Source organism: Oryctolagus cuniculus, chromosome 3 (genome assembly GCF_051225735.1).
Source record: "Oryctolagus cuniculus isolate XC-2025 breed Fujian yellow rabbit chromosome 3, ASM5122573v1, whole genome shotgun sequence".
NCBI lineage: Eukaryota > Metazoa > Chordata > Mammalia > Lagomorpha > Leporidae > Oryctolagus > Oryctolagus cuniculus.
Window position 1 is genome coordinate 113,466,972 of NC_142869.1, and position 21,744 is coordinate 113,488,715.

Sequence of the window (21,744 nt, forward strand, 5' to 3'; positions counted from 1 at the left end):
CTTGTGTTCCCAAAAGAGTAGGATACATACACAAATCCTATCTGTTACTTTTTCATTGTAGGATGATATGAGTCCAATTAATTCATCAAAAACTTAAAGAGACAACCACAACTTATTGTTTTCACATAAATTTGTGGAAAAAACATCCAAGTTAAGAAATGAATCTATCACGTGGCCTGGGTTGTTAATCATGACTGCATTCCTCAACTGCCCATTCCTTTTTCATTTACTCTATCAGTATGTTAACTAGATGCATTATTTGACTGATGGATTAACCTAATACTTCTCAAATGTTTTTCCTTTTCATTCTTTTCTTAATTAGGTTGCTACAATTTCAGTTTTCATTTGACCAGTGTTATTAGAAAAGGATTTATTTGTGAATCTCTTGAGTTCCAAATAAAAGCCTCCTTCTTTTCCTAAGTATAGAAATGACAAGTTTTACTCACTGGGGATGGGATCAATTATTAGACTGAGGGTAGTGACTGCTCTCCTCTCTTTATTATTTATTTATTTGTAATTAGGAGCCCAAAATGGATAGAGGGGGAATATCAGCTTCCAATTTGGTGTGCTATGGATAGAACAGGACATGGCATCCCAAACTCAGGCAGAAATTTCAGACACAAAGTCCTATATAGTTATTTAATGCTGATGATTGAAGGATTAGGGTGGATATTTGATGCAATTATGATGGCTAGGAAATGGATCCTATGGGAGATCTTTATGGTTTTGGATATGTGTTCTCAAGGGTAGTTCTTTGCAGAAGGTTGGTGGTGTAAGTTGAGTTTGGTCAAGTTTCTCTCTCTACTGCCTGGTTACCTATATGATTGTTCCTTCGCCTATATTCACCCATTGCAAGTCTCCATCACACATCAGATTAATGGGGATGCCGCATTTTAGACTGTGAACCTCCAACTGGAAGCCAAAATAAACTTTTTTTTCCTTTTCCTTTCCTCTCATATATTTTAGTTAAAAAATGAATAGCTAAACAATACTTGGAATAACAGAAATTATGATTATGTTCCTGTTGGAGACTTTCAAACTTAAGCCAATGGGACTTCCAAACCTTCAATCTCATTCCTAAGGGAACAAGGAGCAAAGGTGTCCAGTGGATTAATGGTATAATAGTGAGAGCAGACACTACTTCTTCCTAACCCTTAGTTCTTAAATCTGGTTATGATTGACTATGCAGTAGGGGTATTTTGTGCTGTAGGATGGATCTCAGCTTCAACAAATTTTGTTTGTTGTCAAACAAAAGTACCCAAACTGAGCTAGAACAGAGTGCTCACTCTTCTATCAGTCAGGATACAAATAGCTAACAGAGAATATGAGAACAGTTAATTGCATTAGTGAGGCCGTTGCTCTTCTTTTTGCCATAAAATATGTCCTATTTGGAAATTTAATGTACATTCCTATGGTAATAGAGAAGTTATTCTGTAAGTTTACACATGGTATGCATGACAAGACTGTAAGCAGCAGAGACAATTGTACTCCCAGAATGTGTGTTTGTCCCTGTGAGTCCACCTGCCATCATGTAGTCAAATGATTCTTCTGAGAGGATACAACACCAACATCTCAAAGATGTACATTAGTCTTAGCAGATAAGGGTGGTGCCAGAGGCTGGCTGACATAAAGAACTTCCATGGGTCAGTCAGTGTCCATCTGCCATGACTGTGCTCTGATGGACATCAAATTTATAACTGTGTTTTTCTCTTATCCTTGTTCAGGTGATCTTTTTTATTTTTTATTTATTTGACAGGTAGAGTTATAGACAGTGAGAGAGAAAGGCAGAGATAAAGTTGGTTCACTCCCCAAATGGCCACTACGGCCGGAGCTGCGCCGATTCGAAGCCAGGAGCCAGGTGCTTCTTCCTGGTCTCCCATGCGGGTGCAGGGCCCAAGCACTTGGGCCATCCTCCACTGCCCTCCCGGGCCACAGAAGAGAAAAGTAGTGGAAGAGGAGCAACCAGGACTAGAACTGGCGCCCATATGGGATGGCAGCGCCACAGGCAGTGAGTGGATTAACTAAGTGAGCCATGTTGCCTGCCCCTGATCTTTTGTTATTATGCATGACTCAAGATGGATTCATGCTTAAAGTCAGGTCTCCTTACACAAAAAGTAGACAAATATTTTCAATATTCTGACCAAGAGGATTTATGTTTATTTTTATCTTTCAATACCATTGTTGAGTCAGATCATAATACAGAACCTGTCCAGTTCCAGCATCTTCATGTACATTATGCCAATTTGCCCAAAAATAAGGCCTACACTTACTTTTTTCTGTCATCTTGGATTATGGTAAGTGGCTCAGCTAACAACCAGTACATGATGACCAGTTTGCATTGCATAGTCAGTTGGTATCCCACAGTCAGGCTGATTTCCACGAGAGTCCAGTTGAGAGCTCTTTTTGAAATAAATAATATTTATCAACAAAAGAGAGAATGATCTTTCTCTAAAACTCATATGTCCTGTGCTGTAATTATTATATGGGGGTTCCCAAGGCTGAAGACACTTACATCACCATTGGCTCTGGGGGGTCACAAGGTAGGAGTGGAAGAAAAGGTTATACCATGGCCTAGTTCTGTTGCAAAGCCCTCAGTTGCTTGGGTTCTAGTTCTGAATAGAACTAGATGGTAGACAGCCTTACAGGTTAGCTGGAAAATAGAAACAAATCATACGTGCAAATGTGGTTTTGTTGTATTCAGAATCAGGAGTCTTTATTTTCTTTTTTTATGTGTAAGTGCAGTTTCAACAATGTTTCTCTCATATTAGAAGAAATACTTCTCTGAGTCCCAGACCACTAGGTCTCTACAAAATTCTCTGATGTTTCAGATTCTTGAATTTTAAAGAAAATGTTCTCCTATACTCTGCAAATATCCAGAGATGGACTAGTTCCCTTGCTAGAGATTGCCTCTGTCACCAAGAAAACATGTGAGAATTTTGAGGTTAAGAATTGTTGGCCATTAAATTTAGCTAAATATAGTAGTAGTCAAGTATAAAATGTGTGATTCATGAGACTGATCCAGAAAACACAAGTAATACTGCCTACCTTTACCAAAATATCCTTATCCTAACTGTTAGAGCCCCCATTGTTCTTCACCAGTATCTTCTTCATTTTAGTTTGAAAGAACACATGGACATGAGCTCCTAATTGAAGTTGCATCTGTCTAACCTTTCCTGTATTTTCTTGGCCCTCAGCCATTTCTTCTCTTGCTACAGAAGACTGGGTTCATGACCATTTGTTCTCCATGTGCATTACTGATCTCACAGTCATGGTTTCAGTTTCTTGTTTTTCCTATGTGCCTCCCTGGGATGTCAGAAGAACCAGGTGCACTGTGTTTGTGTTCATCATTGATTTTGTTTCAACTAAGTGCCATAAACATTTCTTCTCTCAGTGTCCTTCCCCTCTACCTAAATTTTATTCCATGACATTAACATAGGCCATTGGTTATTCACAATTCCACCTTTGCTGTGGATTATGCATACCCCAATTCCTGCCAGGAAACCCGAGTATTACATCCCACATACGAGTGTTATGTGTGTTTGTGTGAGCATGATCATGTGTATGAGAAACCTAATCTCAAAATCTAATCTCAAGAGGCTCGCTTCTGAATATACCTCTGATATTAATTACTGAATCTGCCAGGTTTCTAAAAAGAAAGTGTTGGCACATTCAATAAAATGATTTGATTTATTTACAAAGAGACAAATTTCAAAGGAGAAGGTATAGAGCAATTAGAAAGGAAAAGGCTGTAATCTAAACTAGTATCAGACAAGTTGTTACCACCCTGCAATGACAGAGATTATCTATTGTCTGACAGGAAAGGAGACAACTGTGTAGATGAGACTGCATTGACAGTAGTGACATCACTGCAAGTGCACAGCCCGCCTGAGGTGACAATGCAGGAGGCAGCCAAGGGAATAAGTAACCTGATTTTATTCTCTTCCTTCTACTCTTCTACTCTGACAAAGCACCATAATGATCCCATCTGCTGGAATCCAGCAGGTGTGGGGACCATTTTGATGTAGTTTATAGGAAAGAAATTTTAGATAAGTGGATAATAGATATCCAAGATATTTCTTATCCTATTTCCCTAGAGGTTAAAGTAATTGGAATAATTTAGTAGGTCCTCAACTTGTTTGATGAAGAGAGAATGGAACCATGACTGCAAGCAAATATGAATGAGTGGTGACACATGTTTCTAGGCTGTGTCTTGCTCTTCCATCACTGTTCTCTTCCGTTTGACTACAGCAGTGCTTTCATCGGCTCTGTTCACATTGCTGCCGATCCATGTAATCCCTATTTCACTGCTTCATTCTTTTCTTCCTTTGCATCTGCTTTTTCTGATGTTTAAAGAGTGTATAAAGGCAGAATTCTCAGGGAAGTTCATAAAAGTCGACCGTACTCTCTGGAAGGATACATGCCCAGTGAGGATTTCAAGGACGAATGTCTTTGGGTCGCTGAGCCCACATCTCTACAGTTGATTTCAAGTAATGCTCATTTATTCTAGAGGAGCTTCTGCATTCTCACATCGCCCACTGGTGGTCACCAGATGGAGAGAGGCTTGCCTTCCTGATGATAAATGACTCACTGGTGCCTAACATGGTTATCCCTCGGTTTACTGGCGCATTGTATCCCAAAGGGAAGCAGTATCCATATCCAAAGGTAAGTAACACAGCAGTGCTGGAGTGTTTTCTTTTACTAAGTGGATAGTGCTTTTTATTATAAACAAAATGTCTTTGGAGGAAAAAAGGAAGTTTTCTTTATTTGTGGGCAGACATTTTCCAAGCTTGCAATAATTTATACCCAGTATTTGGGAAGAAAGACATACAGATGATACAAGAACGTCAGAACTTTCCCTTTTGCTACACTTCTTTTCTTCTGATGCTCATTTTGTATTTTCTCACCTTTTCCATTAGAAAAGAATAAAAGGTAGTAAGAGCATTGATGGCAGAGTAAATAATGCCAGCTTATAAGTGGGTAGTGGGTGTTACAAGGGAAGGGAAACCCCATGCTCAAGTAAGATGGAAGTTCCTGGTTAAAATGGAAAAAAAAATTTGCTTCCTTTCAGATGATTTCTTAGATAACTTAATATACCATATGTTAATGTGCATTATAAATCTCTGATAAAAACTGACTAAGCATAAAAATTCTCCAGTAAAGAATAAACTAAGCATGAAGAAACTCAATAAAGAGTAGACAAAGCATAAAGAATCACCAGTAAAGACTAGACTAAGCATAAAGAATTTCTTAGTATTAGTATTGATATCAGCATTATTTTGGCAGAGCATAATGTGGAACATACTTCATGAAATGCTGGTATTGAGTCATAGCCAATGGTAGTCAGGATAGATGAATGTGTTTGTTTGTTTCTTTGCTTGATTTTGTTGTTGTTGTTGAGAATATGGAAATCCTGCTCAGACAGCAAATATTTCAAGTGTTGTGTGAAGTTGCTAGAAGCAGGATACAAAGCATCTGGAGTACACTTGGTTTTCTTTTCTATGCTGTCTGTTATGACTCAAGTTATGTTTCTAGAAATTTATTTTTCCCATGCTATGTAATAAAGAAAAAGGCTCAGAGTGAGGTCCTTATATTTTATTCATGTAAAGATGTCTTAGTGAAAGCCCTAAAATTCTGCTTTACTCACTTCACTCTTAATTAGTTACATAATGCTAATTTTAACTGGAGGCTACTTTTAAGTAATTTCTTTTGTGAGTAGTAGTTTGTTTCTCCAGATATGGTAGGTTTTCTAACTTTGAATTTGTGCATTGTATTACATGGGCAGATTACCATCAAACTCCATACTCTGAGCCTGCAAAAAAGGCTAAAGTGGAGGTTAGGTATGTGCACTTCTCTTGCACTCAAATTATCTAAGGGGCAAGAAATGAAAGACTTACATATGGAAAATCTGAGGTAAGATGAGTAGTTTCCTTAGTGAGCAACTGGGAGGCCTTTCTCCATGCTCTACAATCTTCTTCTGTAGGCTTGGTATTAAATACAAGATGATGAAGAATCTGATTTTGTGAAATTTTTGTAACTTACCAAAAAGATGTTTTGATTCCAGTTGTATCTTCCTCTATGCAATATAATTTTGAAAAGCTACATTTAGAGTCTTTTAAAAAATTGTAGATTAGAAGACACATATACTCAGTGCTCTTCAGTAGAAAATGGCAATTTGACCTAACAAAAAAGTAATCATTCTTGTCAAAATATTTTTATCATTCCTACCAATTGATTTTATTTTTCTCAGTTATAGATTTCACAGTCCTTTTTGTGGATCACCGTTTGTGCTTGGATAGCACATCTTTCTGTCTCAAGTTAAAAACTGAAGAAATCTCAAATATTTTTATCTCAAATTATTTTATTTACATAATTACTTTCATCTGACAATTAAAAAATAGACAACTAGTGATAACTGTGAGAGGCACATCTCACAAGTGTAAAAAAAATAAAATGAGTCCTATGGAATGGACATCTTTGTTTAGTTCGTTTCCCAAGCTGAGTGGGATTTTGGATTTACACAAAAAAGCCAAATGTTTAGCCACATTTTCAAATTACTTTTTCAGAGATGGATTCATGGTTTTTAAATATAAGCACTTCTAGGTCTCAAAATTTTGACAAAATTAACACAAACAACAGAGACATATCAGGAGACATATATTTCAGTAATTCAAAAGAGAGTGGATGGAAATCCAAATACTTTGGTATTATTTAATATTTTGTTATTTAATTAGTTATTTATAATTGTGAATAGTAAATATATGTATTACTTAGTAATGATGTTTACTAATTTCATAAATCATGTGTCCCAGAAATATACACTGTTTTCAGGGACAATTTTCATGAACTTTCTTTCTCATTTGATTTTTGTCACAATTACTTCATTTTACAAATGGGAAAACTGAGAACCTAAAAGGTTAACTGCTTTTATAAAAGTCACAATTATGTCAAGAACAAGGAAATGACTCAAATTGATTGTCTGTATCCCTCTCTATAAAACTACCAGAAATCAACTTGCATTTCAGCATACAGGCAGATGCAACTGGAATCAAAACATCTCTTTGTCAAGCTATCAAATATTTGATGATTTATCAATTTATAAAAATTTCTGTGCTCCTTTTATTCCTAAAGACTGAGCTGTATATTAGTAGTATTTTGAGACTTACACCTGCAACATAAAAATATAACATGATGAAGGTCTGACTGTGTAATAATGGCTTCCCTGAAGAGTGTTAGAAATGAGTCAGATACTGTAGCAGTTAAAGCCAAGAGAAAGAAATCTGAGTCCTTAGATGGAAGTTAGGAGGAACACTTGTCCATGTACTTAAGATGACAGGACTCAAAAGTTTGTCTATGTTTTGGCCCTTGTTCTCATAATACATTTCAATATTATATTGAGTGTGATACTGTCATTTTTAGACTTATCATTGTCTACTTGGATCTAAAATGTGTTTTCTGTTTATTTTTTTCACAATATATTGTTTCTACTGCTCTTACACAATCATTAAAAAAGTGGTGTTTTAAAATTGAAGTAGCACAGAGTTCATCTTAAATTGTGTTTTAGATTAAACTAGATTAAAGTGATTATGGCAAATACCCAATGTGGTAAGACATACTAATGAAGTACTTACACTAAACAAGTATATTTGTATTTTACTTAATTCAGCATGATTCAGAATGCATAAAATACTCTATGTTTAGCAATTCAGCACAATAGAGCCTCACACTGCTATCCCAGTAACCTCAGGTTAATCTTCTTAATTAAAACATTATCTCGTTTAATGACAATTTAGTTGCCAGTAAAATAAGGTTAATTATTATTGAAGCTTTTGTTTCAGAACCATGGAAGTAGGAATTCAGTGGATCTACAATCTTTGTGGCGAATGTGACTGTAAAAAGCAAACACATGAACTCCTCTAGCTTGTGAACTGCTGAAATAATTCAAATATTAAAGAACAAATGAACTTAAGATTCATGCTCAATTTCAGAACTTCTACGGAAAGATAAACATCAGCTGAATTAATAGAATGCTACAGAGCTGAACTCAGAGGAGAGCTGATGCTAAACTGTTCACTTTTTGTTTAAACACTGGCAACATGTGTATACAACTTTTAATTTGTGTTCATATAGAAGTTAGTTGGGATATAGATGAATGTATGCAGGTATGAGCTTACAGTGTGATTGTCAAAGAAAGCTGCCTTAAAAATGTGATAATAACTTTGACAAAGTATGCCACAAATCTGTGCATCATTGGTAAGAGTTCACAGAAAGAGCAAATTTAATTTCCCCTTTGCTTTAATCACTGGATGATTAAGAAAAAAAGCACAGCCTTTCATTAACTAGAATGGAAGATTGTGTATCTCAATAATAACTACCATTTTAAATTCACCAGCACGCACTACTTTAGATGCTTTACTGTAAGTCTTTTTTATATTTCATATAACAAAACTATGAAGATTTTTATCTACAGACAGGAAACCTCCTACTCAAAACTTCCTTATGACACAATCACAGAGGGGTGTTTGTCTCATTTTTGATAATCAAATAAATAACATTTCACTAATTTTAGCATCTGCCCAATGTCCATGTTAAGTAAATAATGGACTTGGATTTTTACAACTCTCAGATTCTATAATTGCCCTTTCACTAGCATGGGTGTATCAGCATCAGGGTGAAAGTGAGTTCAAAAATCAGTGGCTTAGCAAGCTCTCCAGGTCCTCTGAATGATTCTGATGTTGGCTCACCTTTGACAGTGAATGCACCGTGTAGACAGATAGATTGATTTTTTTTCAAAATTTGCCTACTCATATGAGAATTTTGTTAGGTCACTGTTTTTTGTAGGCCCACTTCAGAGATTCTGCTTCTGCTTCTGAAAATAGGTCTGGGGAGGAGCCCAGTATTTGTGTTTCTAAGGTTCCAGGCCATACTGATTGACACTTACTGAGTTGCACTGGTAAATACTGTGTGCAACTCTAAATTTTAGCACAGTTGATCCAAATGTCCAAACTAAAAATCAAATGGATAGAGCTGGTGCTTTTAGGGACAACCAGAACAACTCAATTAAAACAAAAAATAATGTGAAACGGAGCTCCTAAGAATGAAAGAAGTCTGAATTACCCATGGCAAATGCGCCCAGTCCCTGGTGGGTTTAGGAACAAAATTAAAAGCTTTACAAAATCTGAGACTAAATCCTTTGGTGTGAAGCAGGGTCATAGCTTATCTCCCAGGAATCCCTTCCCTGTGTGAACCATGCCCGTGTTCTCTCTTAATAGTTACCACATTTTTGTAATGAAACCCCATCCTAACTCCTTGTTTTTTCGCACAAATCTTCTGAACTGTGTGTGGCTCACACAGAAGCGATAGTCTCTTATGATAATCCAAGGCAGCAGCCCTTGAAGAGCTCTTTCAGACGTTAGTGGAATGGATTATTTTGCATCTGGGCTTGATTTAACTCTGGGTTTTGTCAGTGCCAATTCTTTGCACAAAAATCTTCATCATCTGTAAATCAACCTCATCATTTTATTTAGATTTTTGTCAGACCTCTTTAATGTTTAATTCACCTCAGAGAGTCCTCTCTCAAAGCATTGGTCATAACATAAAGATAATGCTGAGTTGCTTAGAAACACATTAAACCATGATCAATAGATCCTGGGCATCATTTAATCATGGGGACATTCATTCATTCACACTAATTGAGAGATATTGGTGAAAGTTCCCATTCCTGTATAATTTGGAGGTCTCATTGCCTGAGTATGTTGGGAAAACACAACCGCAGCATTGCAGTTCAGAGAATCCTAAATTTACACAGTATCTCAGTAGCTCTCTGGGTTATCAGCTATTTCACCTGGCACAGTTTGCTTAGCTTCTCCATGTCATCTAGAAAATGATTATAATTATATCTAAGGACTGTAGCAGAGAATTTTAATGACATAATTCATGCAATACTGTTAGTATATACTATATGCCAGAAGTATTTCAACCGCTATACATGCTGGTTGTTATTGATTTAATGCATGTTGATTCACTGAACTCAAATTATGTGTCTTTACCATTGCCGTTCTGCACTGCATGCCAGGTACTCAGTGAGGGTAGTTTGCCCACCTCCCAGTAGGCAATTGTACAAATGATTCCATTTAGTAATCAATAAAGTTTAAAAGAGAAACCAAGGAGATTAATGCAGTCGAATAAATTAGGATTTCTGGGATTTTAAACACGGGGTACCTGGTTTGAATAAGCTTTCTTGCTTGCTTTCTTGCTTCTTTCCTTTCCCTATTTCCCTCCTTCACTCCCTTCCTTTCCTTCCTTCCTTTCTTCCTCCCTTGTTTCTTGTCTGTTTTTCTTCTTTTTTTTTTCTTAGATTAGCCAAATCTCCACATTGCAATTCACATCCTACAATATGAGTAGCTACTTATCTATTAGCTACTTTGTACAACCATTCAGGTGTCATTCTGGAGAAAGAACACAGTAACACTGCCTAATGAATGAACTCATCATGATTTCCTGTCACCTGTAATTGTCTGACAAAAATGCTTGAGAAACAGCAATCTGCAAAAACAATTGAAAGCCATCAAGTTGTAGAATTTAAAATCGTTTTTACTTTAGAGAAATTATTCTTTTTTTCTCTGTAATACAAAAAAGTAAATGAATCAAAAATGTATTTTCTTTGTTTTTTTTTTTTTCAATATATTCTAATGTTTACTATGCTTGCATTCCAACTTTCATTTTTTCCAAGGCAGGTCAAGTGAACCCAACAATAAAATTATATGTTGTAAACTTATATGGACCAACTCACACTTTGGAACTCATGCCACCTGACAGTTTTAAATCAAGGTATGCAACTCCAATTTCACTTTTATGTGGAAATAGATATTTTCTATCCAATTATCTTTTGCTGCAATTTGGAGAGAGATGTGATCATCTCAACAAATCTACTTGGAAATAAAGCTGCGGTTTCCTGCATTAGTGAGGAATGAAATCGTTGTAGGGGGTCTGGCTGTTCCCAAGAGGAATTTATGTTCAAAGTGATTAGCAGCACCACAAAATCACTAAAAGATACTGATGCTAAGAATTCTGCCTTTGGTTGGAGATTCCACAGAAACATGGAGACAAAGGATAATTTTTCATTCAATTTTCTTCTAAAAAATAATTGTTCTATTTGTTTAAATATTGCTCTTTGAAAGAGTATAAATTCCCTGAAAGTTGTGTGGTTATTCTAATTTTCTTCCCATAACTTGCCAAGGATTCTGTAGTAGTATTATCTAGATGGATAAATGTGATGATATTCTGTTTCAAATTACAATAAATAAGAAGTCTTTCTAATTAAGATACTTGCGCAGGGAGCAAAGAAACATATTTCCTGTGTCAAAGCAGAAACTTCTGTAAAAAACAACTAACAAAATAACCACATGCACTTTGAAATCCAGAGTAGTCTCAAACTTCAACAGTGATTCTTCAAAATTCTCCAGCCATTTGGAAAGGTACCTAGTTCTCAGTGGTGCAGTTGGTAGTGGAGGGATTTGTTCGCTAGCCAACAAGGCACCAAGATGTTACAACTGCTAGTAAACCTTGAGAACCTATTCTACCTGCAAAAAAGTATGAGGCAGATGAATAAACCAAGAAGGTAATTGTTAGCAAAAGGTTTATTGAAAAGAGCAGAGGGTTTGAAAGAACAGAGTGAAAGCTCCTGGGAGCCACAAGGGGCTTCTTAAGAGGGAAAAAGCCATTGAAAGGAAGCAATCTAGGGGTTTTATAAACTGCTGGAAAGTTTGTACAAGGTCCTTTAAGAAAAATGTTTCATGTGTGGTGAGCTCATTCTGCCATCTCTCCTATTTGGTTGTGACTTTTACAGGACAGAGCAGAATTTCTATCTTGGAGCTTTTTGGCAGGGAGGTTTGGAGGGAGGGGAGCTAATTTGTCATCACCGTTATGAGACTGGTCACAGACAACTGCAGCCACCTGGCTTTCTGCATGGCCTTGGCCTTGGCAGCAGAGCCTGTTTTTCTCCTGACTAATCAAAGAAAGTCTTTGTCTCTTTTATTATCATGCTTGCTTTCTAGCTCGGGCTGGTTTCCCAGCCAAGCTAAGAAAATGTTCCACGTTACTAGAGGAGCCCCTTTGTTCCCTCCCCTCTTTATCATTCCCACTCTTATTCCATTCATCCACACAGGCGAGGTAGATCATTTAGGAAAATGGTTTTACACTCTGTTGGATGATGGGGGCTAAGTTCAAAGTCTGTTTTGATAATGTCTATAATCAGTGCAAGGTGACTGGTTCTGCAGAACTTCCACTCAAATGTTGACATATGTAACGTAACGACTTTTCATCTCAGTGGGGGAACTTTCGCAGAAAGTACAGCCTGATGTGTGTGGGAACTTTCTCTTCTTAAAAAGGTATAAAATGCATACACTTCACAAAATGTCTCAAGTGCATACACTAGAACTCCTTCACCTACTAACAATCTTTTCTTTCTTTTTTTAACTGTCAGCTGTCTTGGAAAAAAGAAAAAAGGAAAAGGATCTAATACATGATTCCCTTATTAATTGTCACTGTACAGATAAACTGAAGGTATATAAAAATGTACATGCTTATGGGAAAAATGAAGCCCAGAGAGAATAAATAGTTGAGATAGAAACTCAGGACTAGCTGCTGCCAAAGCAGAACTCAGAGTAAGGACTCTCTCATATGTTACAGAACATTCCATCCAAGCTGTGATGGAAAACCTGGACAGTCCATCTGAATGACCATGCTGATCAAATCAAACAGGAACTTCTATCCCTGAGTTCCAATTACACCAGCTATGATGATTTTGCCACAAATGGAGCATCTACTTAAATAATTGACATGTTCAGGACCCCTTAACTCTAGCTTTCCCTCTTAATTGCTTAACCCTGAATAACAGCAATGGCACTACACTAGAAGAATCTCAATCACACGTCTACTAGTATTTCATTGTGTCATCATGAACAAGTCATTTTATCTCTCTCAGGGATGAATATCATAGTTTGGAAATAGCTTCTAATTTTCATCCTTTTTTAAATATAATAAGGATAAATTTTACAATATCCATATTTCTTTCTGATAGGAACTAGTGTTCCCTTTGATTTTGTTACTATTTATACAAAATATATTTATGTAAGTAGACTGATTAGCAGTGCAATTTACCCACATTGTATTAAATCAAATGTCTTATTTTGGTATTTGAGTTGTGTTCATAGTGTTATGAAAGCCTCAGTCCTTGTCCTTGTTGTGGAATCAATAAGGATGAGGTTTGAGGGTAAATGAAAGAGATAGTTAAATGCACTAACAGATGCCCACAATGGCAGGTTACCCATCTCAAGCACTACTGTCCCATTCAGAGAGGATTATTAGTGAAGCTGCAATGAAGAGGGGCTGCTTTCACATGCAGTGTGGGAGGAGCACCACACCTTCAGGGTAGCTCTGATAAAGGCCAGAATTGGTCAGGCATCAAACTTGCCAAGACCGTGCTTGTCAGTCCTTGAGAAGGTCTGTAGGTGGAGCGATTAACCCTGTGATTGTTACTTCACTCTTGACTGCAAAATAGTCCTGATATTTATTAAAGCATTCCTACGTATGAGCAACACCTGAGGCTTGAAGCTTAACGTAAGCTGGTGCTTGGTCACAGTGGCTTCAAAGACAACATTTGTCTAGAATTAGTGAGGTAAAGCTGTGCACTGTATGAATCTGCCACCTTATATTTGATTATGGCAAAAACCAACTCATCGTTTTTAGGTTGCCTTGTATACTGGCATTGCTACCTCTATCATTTGAGATACAAAATACCCAAATGATTAATTTACTTTTAGCAACTTGCCTATTTATTTTTTTAGTATGTTATTTAAGCATCTACATTTTTATATACTTTCAGTTTATCTGTATGACAATTAATAAGGGACTCATGTATTAGCTCCTTTTCCCTTTTTTCCAAGACAGCTGACTCTCAAATATAACAATCTTGGAAGTTTCCTCACTCTAATAAAATCACCACAGAAACAGGAATGACAATTGAATATAAAGACTTCAAAAAGTTCATGGAAAATAGAATTAAAGGATAAGTTTACTTTGGTGTAACATTTTTTAAAACCCATTCATAGATTTTTTATAATGCATATTTCCTATGAACTTTTTGAAGATTTCTTGCCTAAATAAAAAGTAATATTAATAAGTGTTGGAAAATGTTCTTTTATGAATTGGACTACATTATTGGTTTTATTCTCTAAACTCTAATCCAGAGATTAGATGTATTTGGGTTTGAGGGTTTGAAGATCATTGACCATTTATTTTATTATGTTTGATAGTTTATTTGGATGATTGGCTTATTTATATGTAACCACTAGTATTTGTAATTATTGTAGTGAGGAGCCCCCAAGGTAGTATCATCTGATGATATGTCCTTTAACCAGGGACATAGATTCTAATGAAAGACTGAAAAACCTAAAGTTCAATTTATTTATATTTTTTAAAAGAAATTAAAAGGGTGAGATAACTTGGATAAAAGCATAAATCTTATCTTCTATGATCCCTTCATCTAATTTATATATGCTCATTCAGCTAAGGACACTTTGTCAAACAAATGTAGACTATGAATATCAATTTTCCCTAATGGTAGTTCAGTCCTGACTCATATCATTACCATGCAGTTCTTGTGTATTTGAATCATGGTCTGTGTTGATCCTGAAAAAAAAAAAATAATGTTGCCTGGTAGGGACTAAGATAACCCCTGTCTTTAATCACTCCAGCAGGAGTGATAAAGTCATCTCAACTTGAAAGTAAGAGACATTTTGCAAATTGTTGGACTGTGAGTTTGAGGTATTGCTAGCACTCAGCAGCTTTATTAAAAATATTAGGTGTGAATTTACAAATGTGTGGTTAGGGACTGGCATTTGGCACAGTGGGTTAAGCCTCTGCTTGTGATACCTGCATCTTCATAATAGAGTACCAGCTCAAGTCTCAGCTGTGCTGCTTCCAATCCAGCTTCATCCTAATACATCTGGGGTGGTAGTTAATGATGAAATAGTTCTTGCACCCTTTCCACCCATGTGGGAGGCCCAGATGAAATTCCTTGCTCCTTGATTTATTTATTTATTTGACAGGTAGAGTTACAGACAGTGAGAGAGAGAGAAACAAGAGAGAAAGGTCTTCCGTCCGTTGGTTCACTCCCCAAATGGCCACTACAGCCAGCACTGTGCCGATCCGAAGCCAGGGGCCAGGTGCTTCTTCCTGGTCTCTCCATGTGGGTGCAGGTGCCCAAGCACTTGGGCCATCTTCTACTGCTTTCCCAGGCCACAGCAGAGAGCTGAACTGGAAGAGGTGCAACTGGGACTAGAACCGGCATCCATATGGGATGCCGGTGCCTCAGGCGGAGGATTAACCTAGTGCACCACGGCACCAGCCTCCTGGCTCCTGGATTTCACCTGGTTCAGCCCTGGCTATTTCAACATATAAGGAGTGAATCAGTAGATGAAAAATCTCTCTTTTTCTTTCTCCCTCCTTGCTTTTGTGTCACTCTGTCTTTTAAGTAAATAGGTCTTTAAAAAATAAAGAATACATAAATTCTTGTTAAAAATTTTTTATGATAATTAATCACATATATTTCCATAGACTAGATGTCACATTGTTTTGGAAAAGTGATATATTTTTGTTTGTTTATAGACCTTTACAGTCTTTACATTTAAAATAATCTCTTTGATTTATCCTTACATTGCATCTTTAACATTATTTATTAGAATTTTTTCTCTGCTCACGCACCTTTTGTGACCCAATGTTAGCAGCCTGCGATATTGACATGTCACTGTCACAGTTTCCCCTGTGTCTGGGCTTGATGCTAACACGCTTTCTATTCCATTGATGTATATCTAGATTACACATGGGGATATCTGTCTGTGTACATGGAAAGTGTCATAATGAACCCTGTTGCAAATTATGCATAATTATTAACAGAGGTCGTTGTCAGATACTATTTTGAGTTGTTCATGACTGCTATCACCTTACATTCATGGGCAAATATCACTGAATATTCTCAAAGAAAATGAACTCAGAATAACTATACATGCACAAAAATTGTTATGATTACAGAGCCATCATTGGACAGGAAGCCAATAAAAACACAGAAATGACAGCTAACATACTTGTCTGCAGGTGAGGCTGGGGCCTCCATTCACCTATCCCTGTGGACAATTAGATCTCTGTGCCAGACCACCCAGCTGATAAAAAGCCTCTGTGGACTTGAGTGCAATCCCTCTAACCCACTTGTTTCTGTCTCTATGGCTCAAGAGGACCAGATCCTCGAGGACTTCCTGGGTCATCCAGAGCCATGGAGACTAGGAACAAGCAGGAAAGCCAATTATCACAAAGGCTTCTGCTGGCCACTGGTCACCAGATCTAATGTGTTCATGAGATGGAATTCTGCTGGGAGGACAGCCACATCTCAGCAGGCAGTCCAAGCAGTGTTACAATGCCAGGTAAGGGCACCACTGAACCTACTTCCTCATTCAGAGAAAACCTGTATACTCATGTCCAAAGAGAATGTTGACACATATTCATGCAAATCATAAGGAAAACTGCACCTGGGATCATGGGACAAGGAAAGAAAGGGCACAGGAAGTGATTTTTTAGTGAATTTATTTTGTCTTATATACATGTCAGACTGTACTTTAACTTTTATTTTGAATATTTCTAACATATTAACACAGAAATTGTAATAGTTTAGAATTGCCCCGTGTAAAACTTCATACATTTAATTTTGGGGAGATTACTTTCTCTTCAGATTGTGATTACCATTGCAAGGTAATCTTCAGATATGAGTAATAAGTATACGAAGGTATTTCACATCAGATTAAGGTTTTGCTTGTGAACATGGTGCCTTTTTATCGCATTTTTAACATATGGTACAAATAGTCACATTATTTAATTAAAGAGAAAAAGAGAAATATAGTTTATAGCTAAAAATAATTATTTTAAAAATGTTGGCTGGCGCCGCAGCTCACTGGGCTAATCCTCCACCTGTGGCACCCGCACCCCGGGGTTCTAGTGAACCAACGGAAGGAAGATCTTTCTCTCTGTCTCTTTCTAACTCTGCCTGTCAAAAAAAAAATAAAAATAAATAAATAAATACATAAAAACATCTCCAAATACCTGCAATAGTTGGGACCTGGCCAGTTTGAAATCAGAAGTTTGCAACCCAATCCAGGTCTCCATATGGGTGGCAGGAATCCAAACACTCAAGCTAAAACCTCCCAGGTTTTGCATTAGCAGGTACCTGGAATCACAATTGGAGCCAGAATTTGTATTTCAAAAAGGCATTTCAAAAGGGTATGAGGGCATCCAAAGTAACATTTTTTAACAGCTATGTCAAATATCTACCCTTAATGAGATCCTTATAAGATAACAATTTTATAGCTAAGTTCATGTCCCCTTAAAAATTAGTTATTCCTCATATTTGCACTAGTTGTCTTTTAATTGTTTTCCAAATAGCACAACCATTCTCATGTCAAGAACTGACTTTGTAGTTAATACAGATAATAATGTGTCAGTATCTGTTAAGGCATAGCAGAATGCTGTTGAAAGCTTTCACTGGGGAGATACTTTGAAAGGGAGGACATTCAAGATTGAATATCTGAATTCTGTTTTAATCTGGTACATTTTTTAAAATTATTCATGTTTGTCAACTCAGTTTGCATAAAATATATGTATTAACTCTGTCCTACTGAGATAATTTTCTGACTATATTTGAAAATCAACTATATACCAGTTTTATCATCCTTTTTCCAAAATATGTCCTTTCTCCTTTTGCAGTCTTTAGTTGTTTACAATCAAATTATTTTTTCTTCCATTTTGAAAGATATTTCTGTCAATTATTCAGAAATGTTCATATGTATTTTCAGTTTTTGGCATTTCTTTTATTAATTACTTATAGTACCTACTACCTCATTATTACAAACTAAATTCTCTGAATAAATCTATGAAAGAGTTAATACTATTTTCTGCTTTTAATATTCACAGTGTCTAATATGCTAATATATGCAAAATAAATCAGTTTAAATAAAATGCAGTGGAAATGAACAGGACATTGTTCTGTGCAAGATCACAAGGCCATTTGATTTGACCAAAAAGTATGCCTTAACTGGCTGCATATTTGATTTTAAGTTTCCTTGTTAGCTCTACTTAAGGGCACTTAGGTGATGATCTCATTGGATTTCTAGGCACTTTTCAAGCGGGGCTTAGCTGATTGTGAAAGCTGCCACATGTCTTGAGGAGCTTGTGAAGAAAATATGGCAGGTTTCATTATCTGACAAGCTGAACTTGCCCTTCTCCTGACATCTTCACTTTGACGGAATAACAGGTTTCTAAAGGAAGTAGGAGCTATGTATTATTGTTAGAAAAGTGAGAGTCAAGTAACTGGACCTCTAACACAGACGTGTTGAAGGACAGGTGATTTGTATCACAAGGTTATTCTTCCATAGTGAAATTTTCTGTCACATAGAACCTGAGTTGATTAGTTTCAATATAATACTCGTGGATGCCACATTTCAAACTGTTTCTAAACTCATTTATTCTGAATCTGGGCAAGTTTGTAGAAAAGTATGTTTGTTTTTGCCATAAAATGAACCATTATGATTATATTTTGTTGCATAGAGGTTCAGAGTTTTGTGATATTTATGTAAATCTCCAAAATATAGGATCTTTTTGTCATAAAAGAAAATACGTACACTTTTTCTCAACCCCCAGTAACCCTGAGGACATCATAGGCCCCACTATCTTGTGATAATAAAATCTAATAGCCCCACATCTGCTACAGTTTGACACCTTGTTTTGACCTGCTTCAAATAAATGACTAACAATATTATAAAACATGTATATGAATAAAAGATTAAAAATGATCATTGTTCCACAACTGACAAAGATCAAGTTAAATCAGTCATACATCTGTAGCAAAAGTCCTCATGTGTGAATTAAAGTATCATGACATTAGTGCCTAAGGTATAACTTTCAGTGAAGAGCAGGCTTTCCTTTGAATTGACTACTGATTGTGTTGTTGGAGAAATAAAATAAATATAGTTTTAAGATGTATATCAGTTTTGCATATATATTGGTACTAATTTTAAATTTTTCTTAAATGTTTAGCATCTGATTATTTTTAGTTTTTGAAGAATAATTTTCTGGGAAATAATTAACTCAAATTTATTTTAAAGTTGTATGTATATTTGTATATATATATATGTGCATGCATAGAAATATATGTATATATATTTTCATTTATATACAGACTATATAAGTGAAAAGATATCACATTCATAAAAATAAATGAATATGATACAGAATTCTTACAGTGTTTTGGCTATTTTGCATAAAAATGGCAAGATTATGTTAATTGTTCGATACAGATTCTCTGGTGCTGAACAAGAATTTCTTTTTTGTTTCCCTACTAGAGAATACTATGTCACTATGGTTAAATGGGTAAGCAATACCAAGGCAGTGGTAAGATGGTTAAATCGACCTCAGAACATCTCCATTCTCACCGTCTGTGAGACCACTACTGGTGCTTGCAGTAGAGTGAGTATCATTTAATATTACTTTATGCTTGAAATTGAGTTTTTTCTCATCTCTGAAAAGAGAAATCAGAAAATCCTTTGTCAAATGCTTCAATATTTAATTTCCAAAGGTACCGAGGAAATAAAAGGATTATCCTATTAAGAGTGTGTATTTTACTCTGTAAGTCTTCTAAACGTTGAAATGAGTAGTATGAATGATAAACAGAGAACAAAGTGAGGTGTAAAAGAATACATGGATTCTTATACAGCATAAATAGTAGTCAAGTCACTTTAGTTTTATTCCTAGAAGTGAGATTTCTGTCCATGTTTTGTCTCTATCTTGAGAATATAAATGTCTTTCCTATAAGTGTTTGTAAGCACATCTTTAGCCCCCAGATTTGTCTTATAAAATAATGATCTCTGTCCTTAAATTAAGTGAATACATTAAAAAACTGGTTCTTGAACCACCCCTTTTTGAAAGTATCTTATATGTTAATTTCTAAAAGCAGGTTTTGTAAACTGTAGTAAATTCGGTATATGCCATATTTTAAGGTTCCTGGTAGTACAATCAGTATAAATTGTTATGTACTTGGTACTTGAAATGAATTTTAAAATTTCTGGTCTGGAAAAGATGAAGTATTTGCTAACAGACTTTTCTTTCTTTTATAAAAGAACTATAACACTGAAATATGCATATATATATATGTGTGTGTGTGTGTATATATATATACACACATATATATATATATATTTCTCTGAAACTCTGAAATAATTATAGAGAGAGACAGAGAGATCTTCCATGTGATGGTCAACTTCCCAGATTACCACAATGGCAGAACTGAGTGAGGAGCTTCATCTGGGTCTCCCATGTGAGTGGCAGGGCCCAAAGATTTGGGAAAGTAGTGGAAGATGGCACAAATGCTTGGGGCCCTGCCATCCATGTGGGATACCTGGATGAATCTCCTGGGTCCTGGCTTTGCACTGACCGAGCCCTGGTCATTTAACCCATTTAGGTAGTGGATCAGTGTTTGAAGATCTCTGTCTCTTTGTCTGTGTAGCTCTTTCAAATAAATAGTATTTTTTTTAAAAGGAAAAGTTAACAAGTTTTTTTTTAAAAACTACACATTAGAAATTTTAATTGAGAAATATAAACTTTAAAAATAGAAAATGGAATTTCAAGAACTGAAAAATACAGTGTCTGAAATGAGAAAATGACAAGTGTTTAATAACAGGTTAGACACTGTTGCAAGAAGGGACATTGAAACAATCAAAATTGAAACCCTGGGCCAGCAGAGTGGTGTAGTGGATACAGGTGCTGTATTTGATGCCCATGTCCCATATCAGAGGGCTAATAGGCATCTCAGCTGCTCTGCATCTGATCCAGCTTCCTGCTAACGCACCTGGGACCCTGTCATCCACATAGGAAACCCGGATGGAGTTCCTGACTCGTGGCTTCAGCCTGGCCCGCAAGTGGTTATTGTGGCTATCTGGGAAGTGCACTAGTGTATGGAAGATCTCTCTCCATTTTTCCCTCTCTGTCTGGTGTTTGGCCTTATAAATGAATGAATGAATGAATGAATAAAGGAATAAATAAACAAAAAATATCCCTGATAGAAAAGAAGCTAACGAATGAATAAAGCATCAGTAGACAACACGGCACTAAGAATTATTACATATATGAAGTTCTATACATAGAAGATAGGGTTTACGATATCAGGGCAGAAAATATAAAAGAAATAATTACATAAAATTTCACAGATCAAATGAAAACATATTTATCCATGTTTCCAAGAAGTTAACAAGTCCTCAACAGGATAAAGACAAAGAAACAATACCTAGATACTTCATACTTAAATTACTGTAAATAAAGGTTAAGACATTTGAAAGCATCCTGAAAGAAAAACATATTATATACAGGAGATATAATAATGGAAATTGTTGGGGTAAGCACTGTGGAGTAGCGGGTAAAGCTATCACCAGCAGTGCCGGCAAACCATATGGGCACCGGTTCGAGTCCCGGATGCTCCACTTCTGATCCAGCTCTCTGCTATGGCCTGAGAAAGCAGTAGAAGATGGCCCAATGCCTTGGGCCCATGCACCATGTAGGAGATGAGGAAGAAGCTCCTGGCTCCTGGCTTCAGATCAGCACATCTCCGGCCATTGCAGCCAACTGGGTAATGAACCAGCGGATTGAAGACCT

The 21,744-nt window shown here is 36.3% G+C and overlaps 1 protein-coding gene across 4 annotated transcripts in view; it reads left to right on the forward strand.

The window, feature by feature from the left end:
• The window catches only part of DPP10 (dipeptidyl peptidase like 10), a 1,526,588-nt gene that overhangs the window by 1,425,365 nt on the left and 79,479 nt on the right, over positions 1 to 21,744 (forward strand). For all 4 annotated transcript variants that reach the window (XM_051849637.3, XM_051849636.3, XM_051849638.3 and 1 more), the window contains exons 9-11: positions 4,508 to 4,662; positions 10,730 to 10,827; positions 19,443 to 19,566. In XM_051849637.3, coding sequence (XP_051705597.1) covers positions 4,508 to 4,662; positions 10,730 to 10,827; positions 19,443 to 19,566 — 377 coding nt within the window. The remainder of the gene's footprint in view (positions 1 to 4,507; positions 4,663 to 10,729; positions 10,828 to 19,442; positions 19,567 to 21,744) is intronic.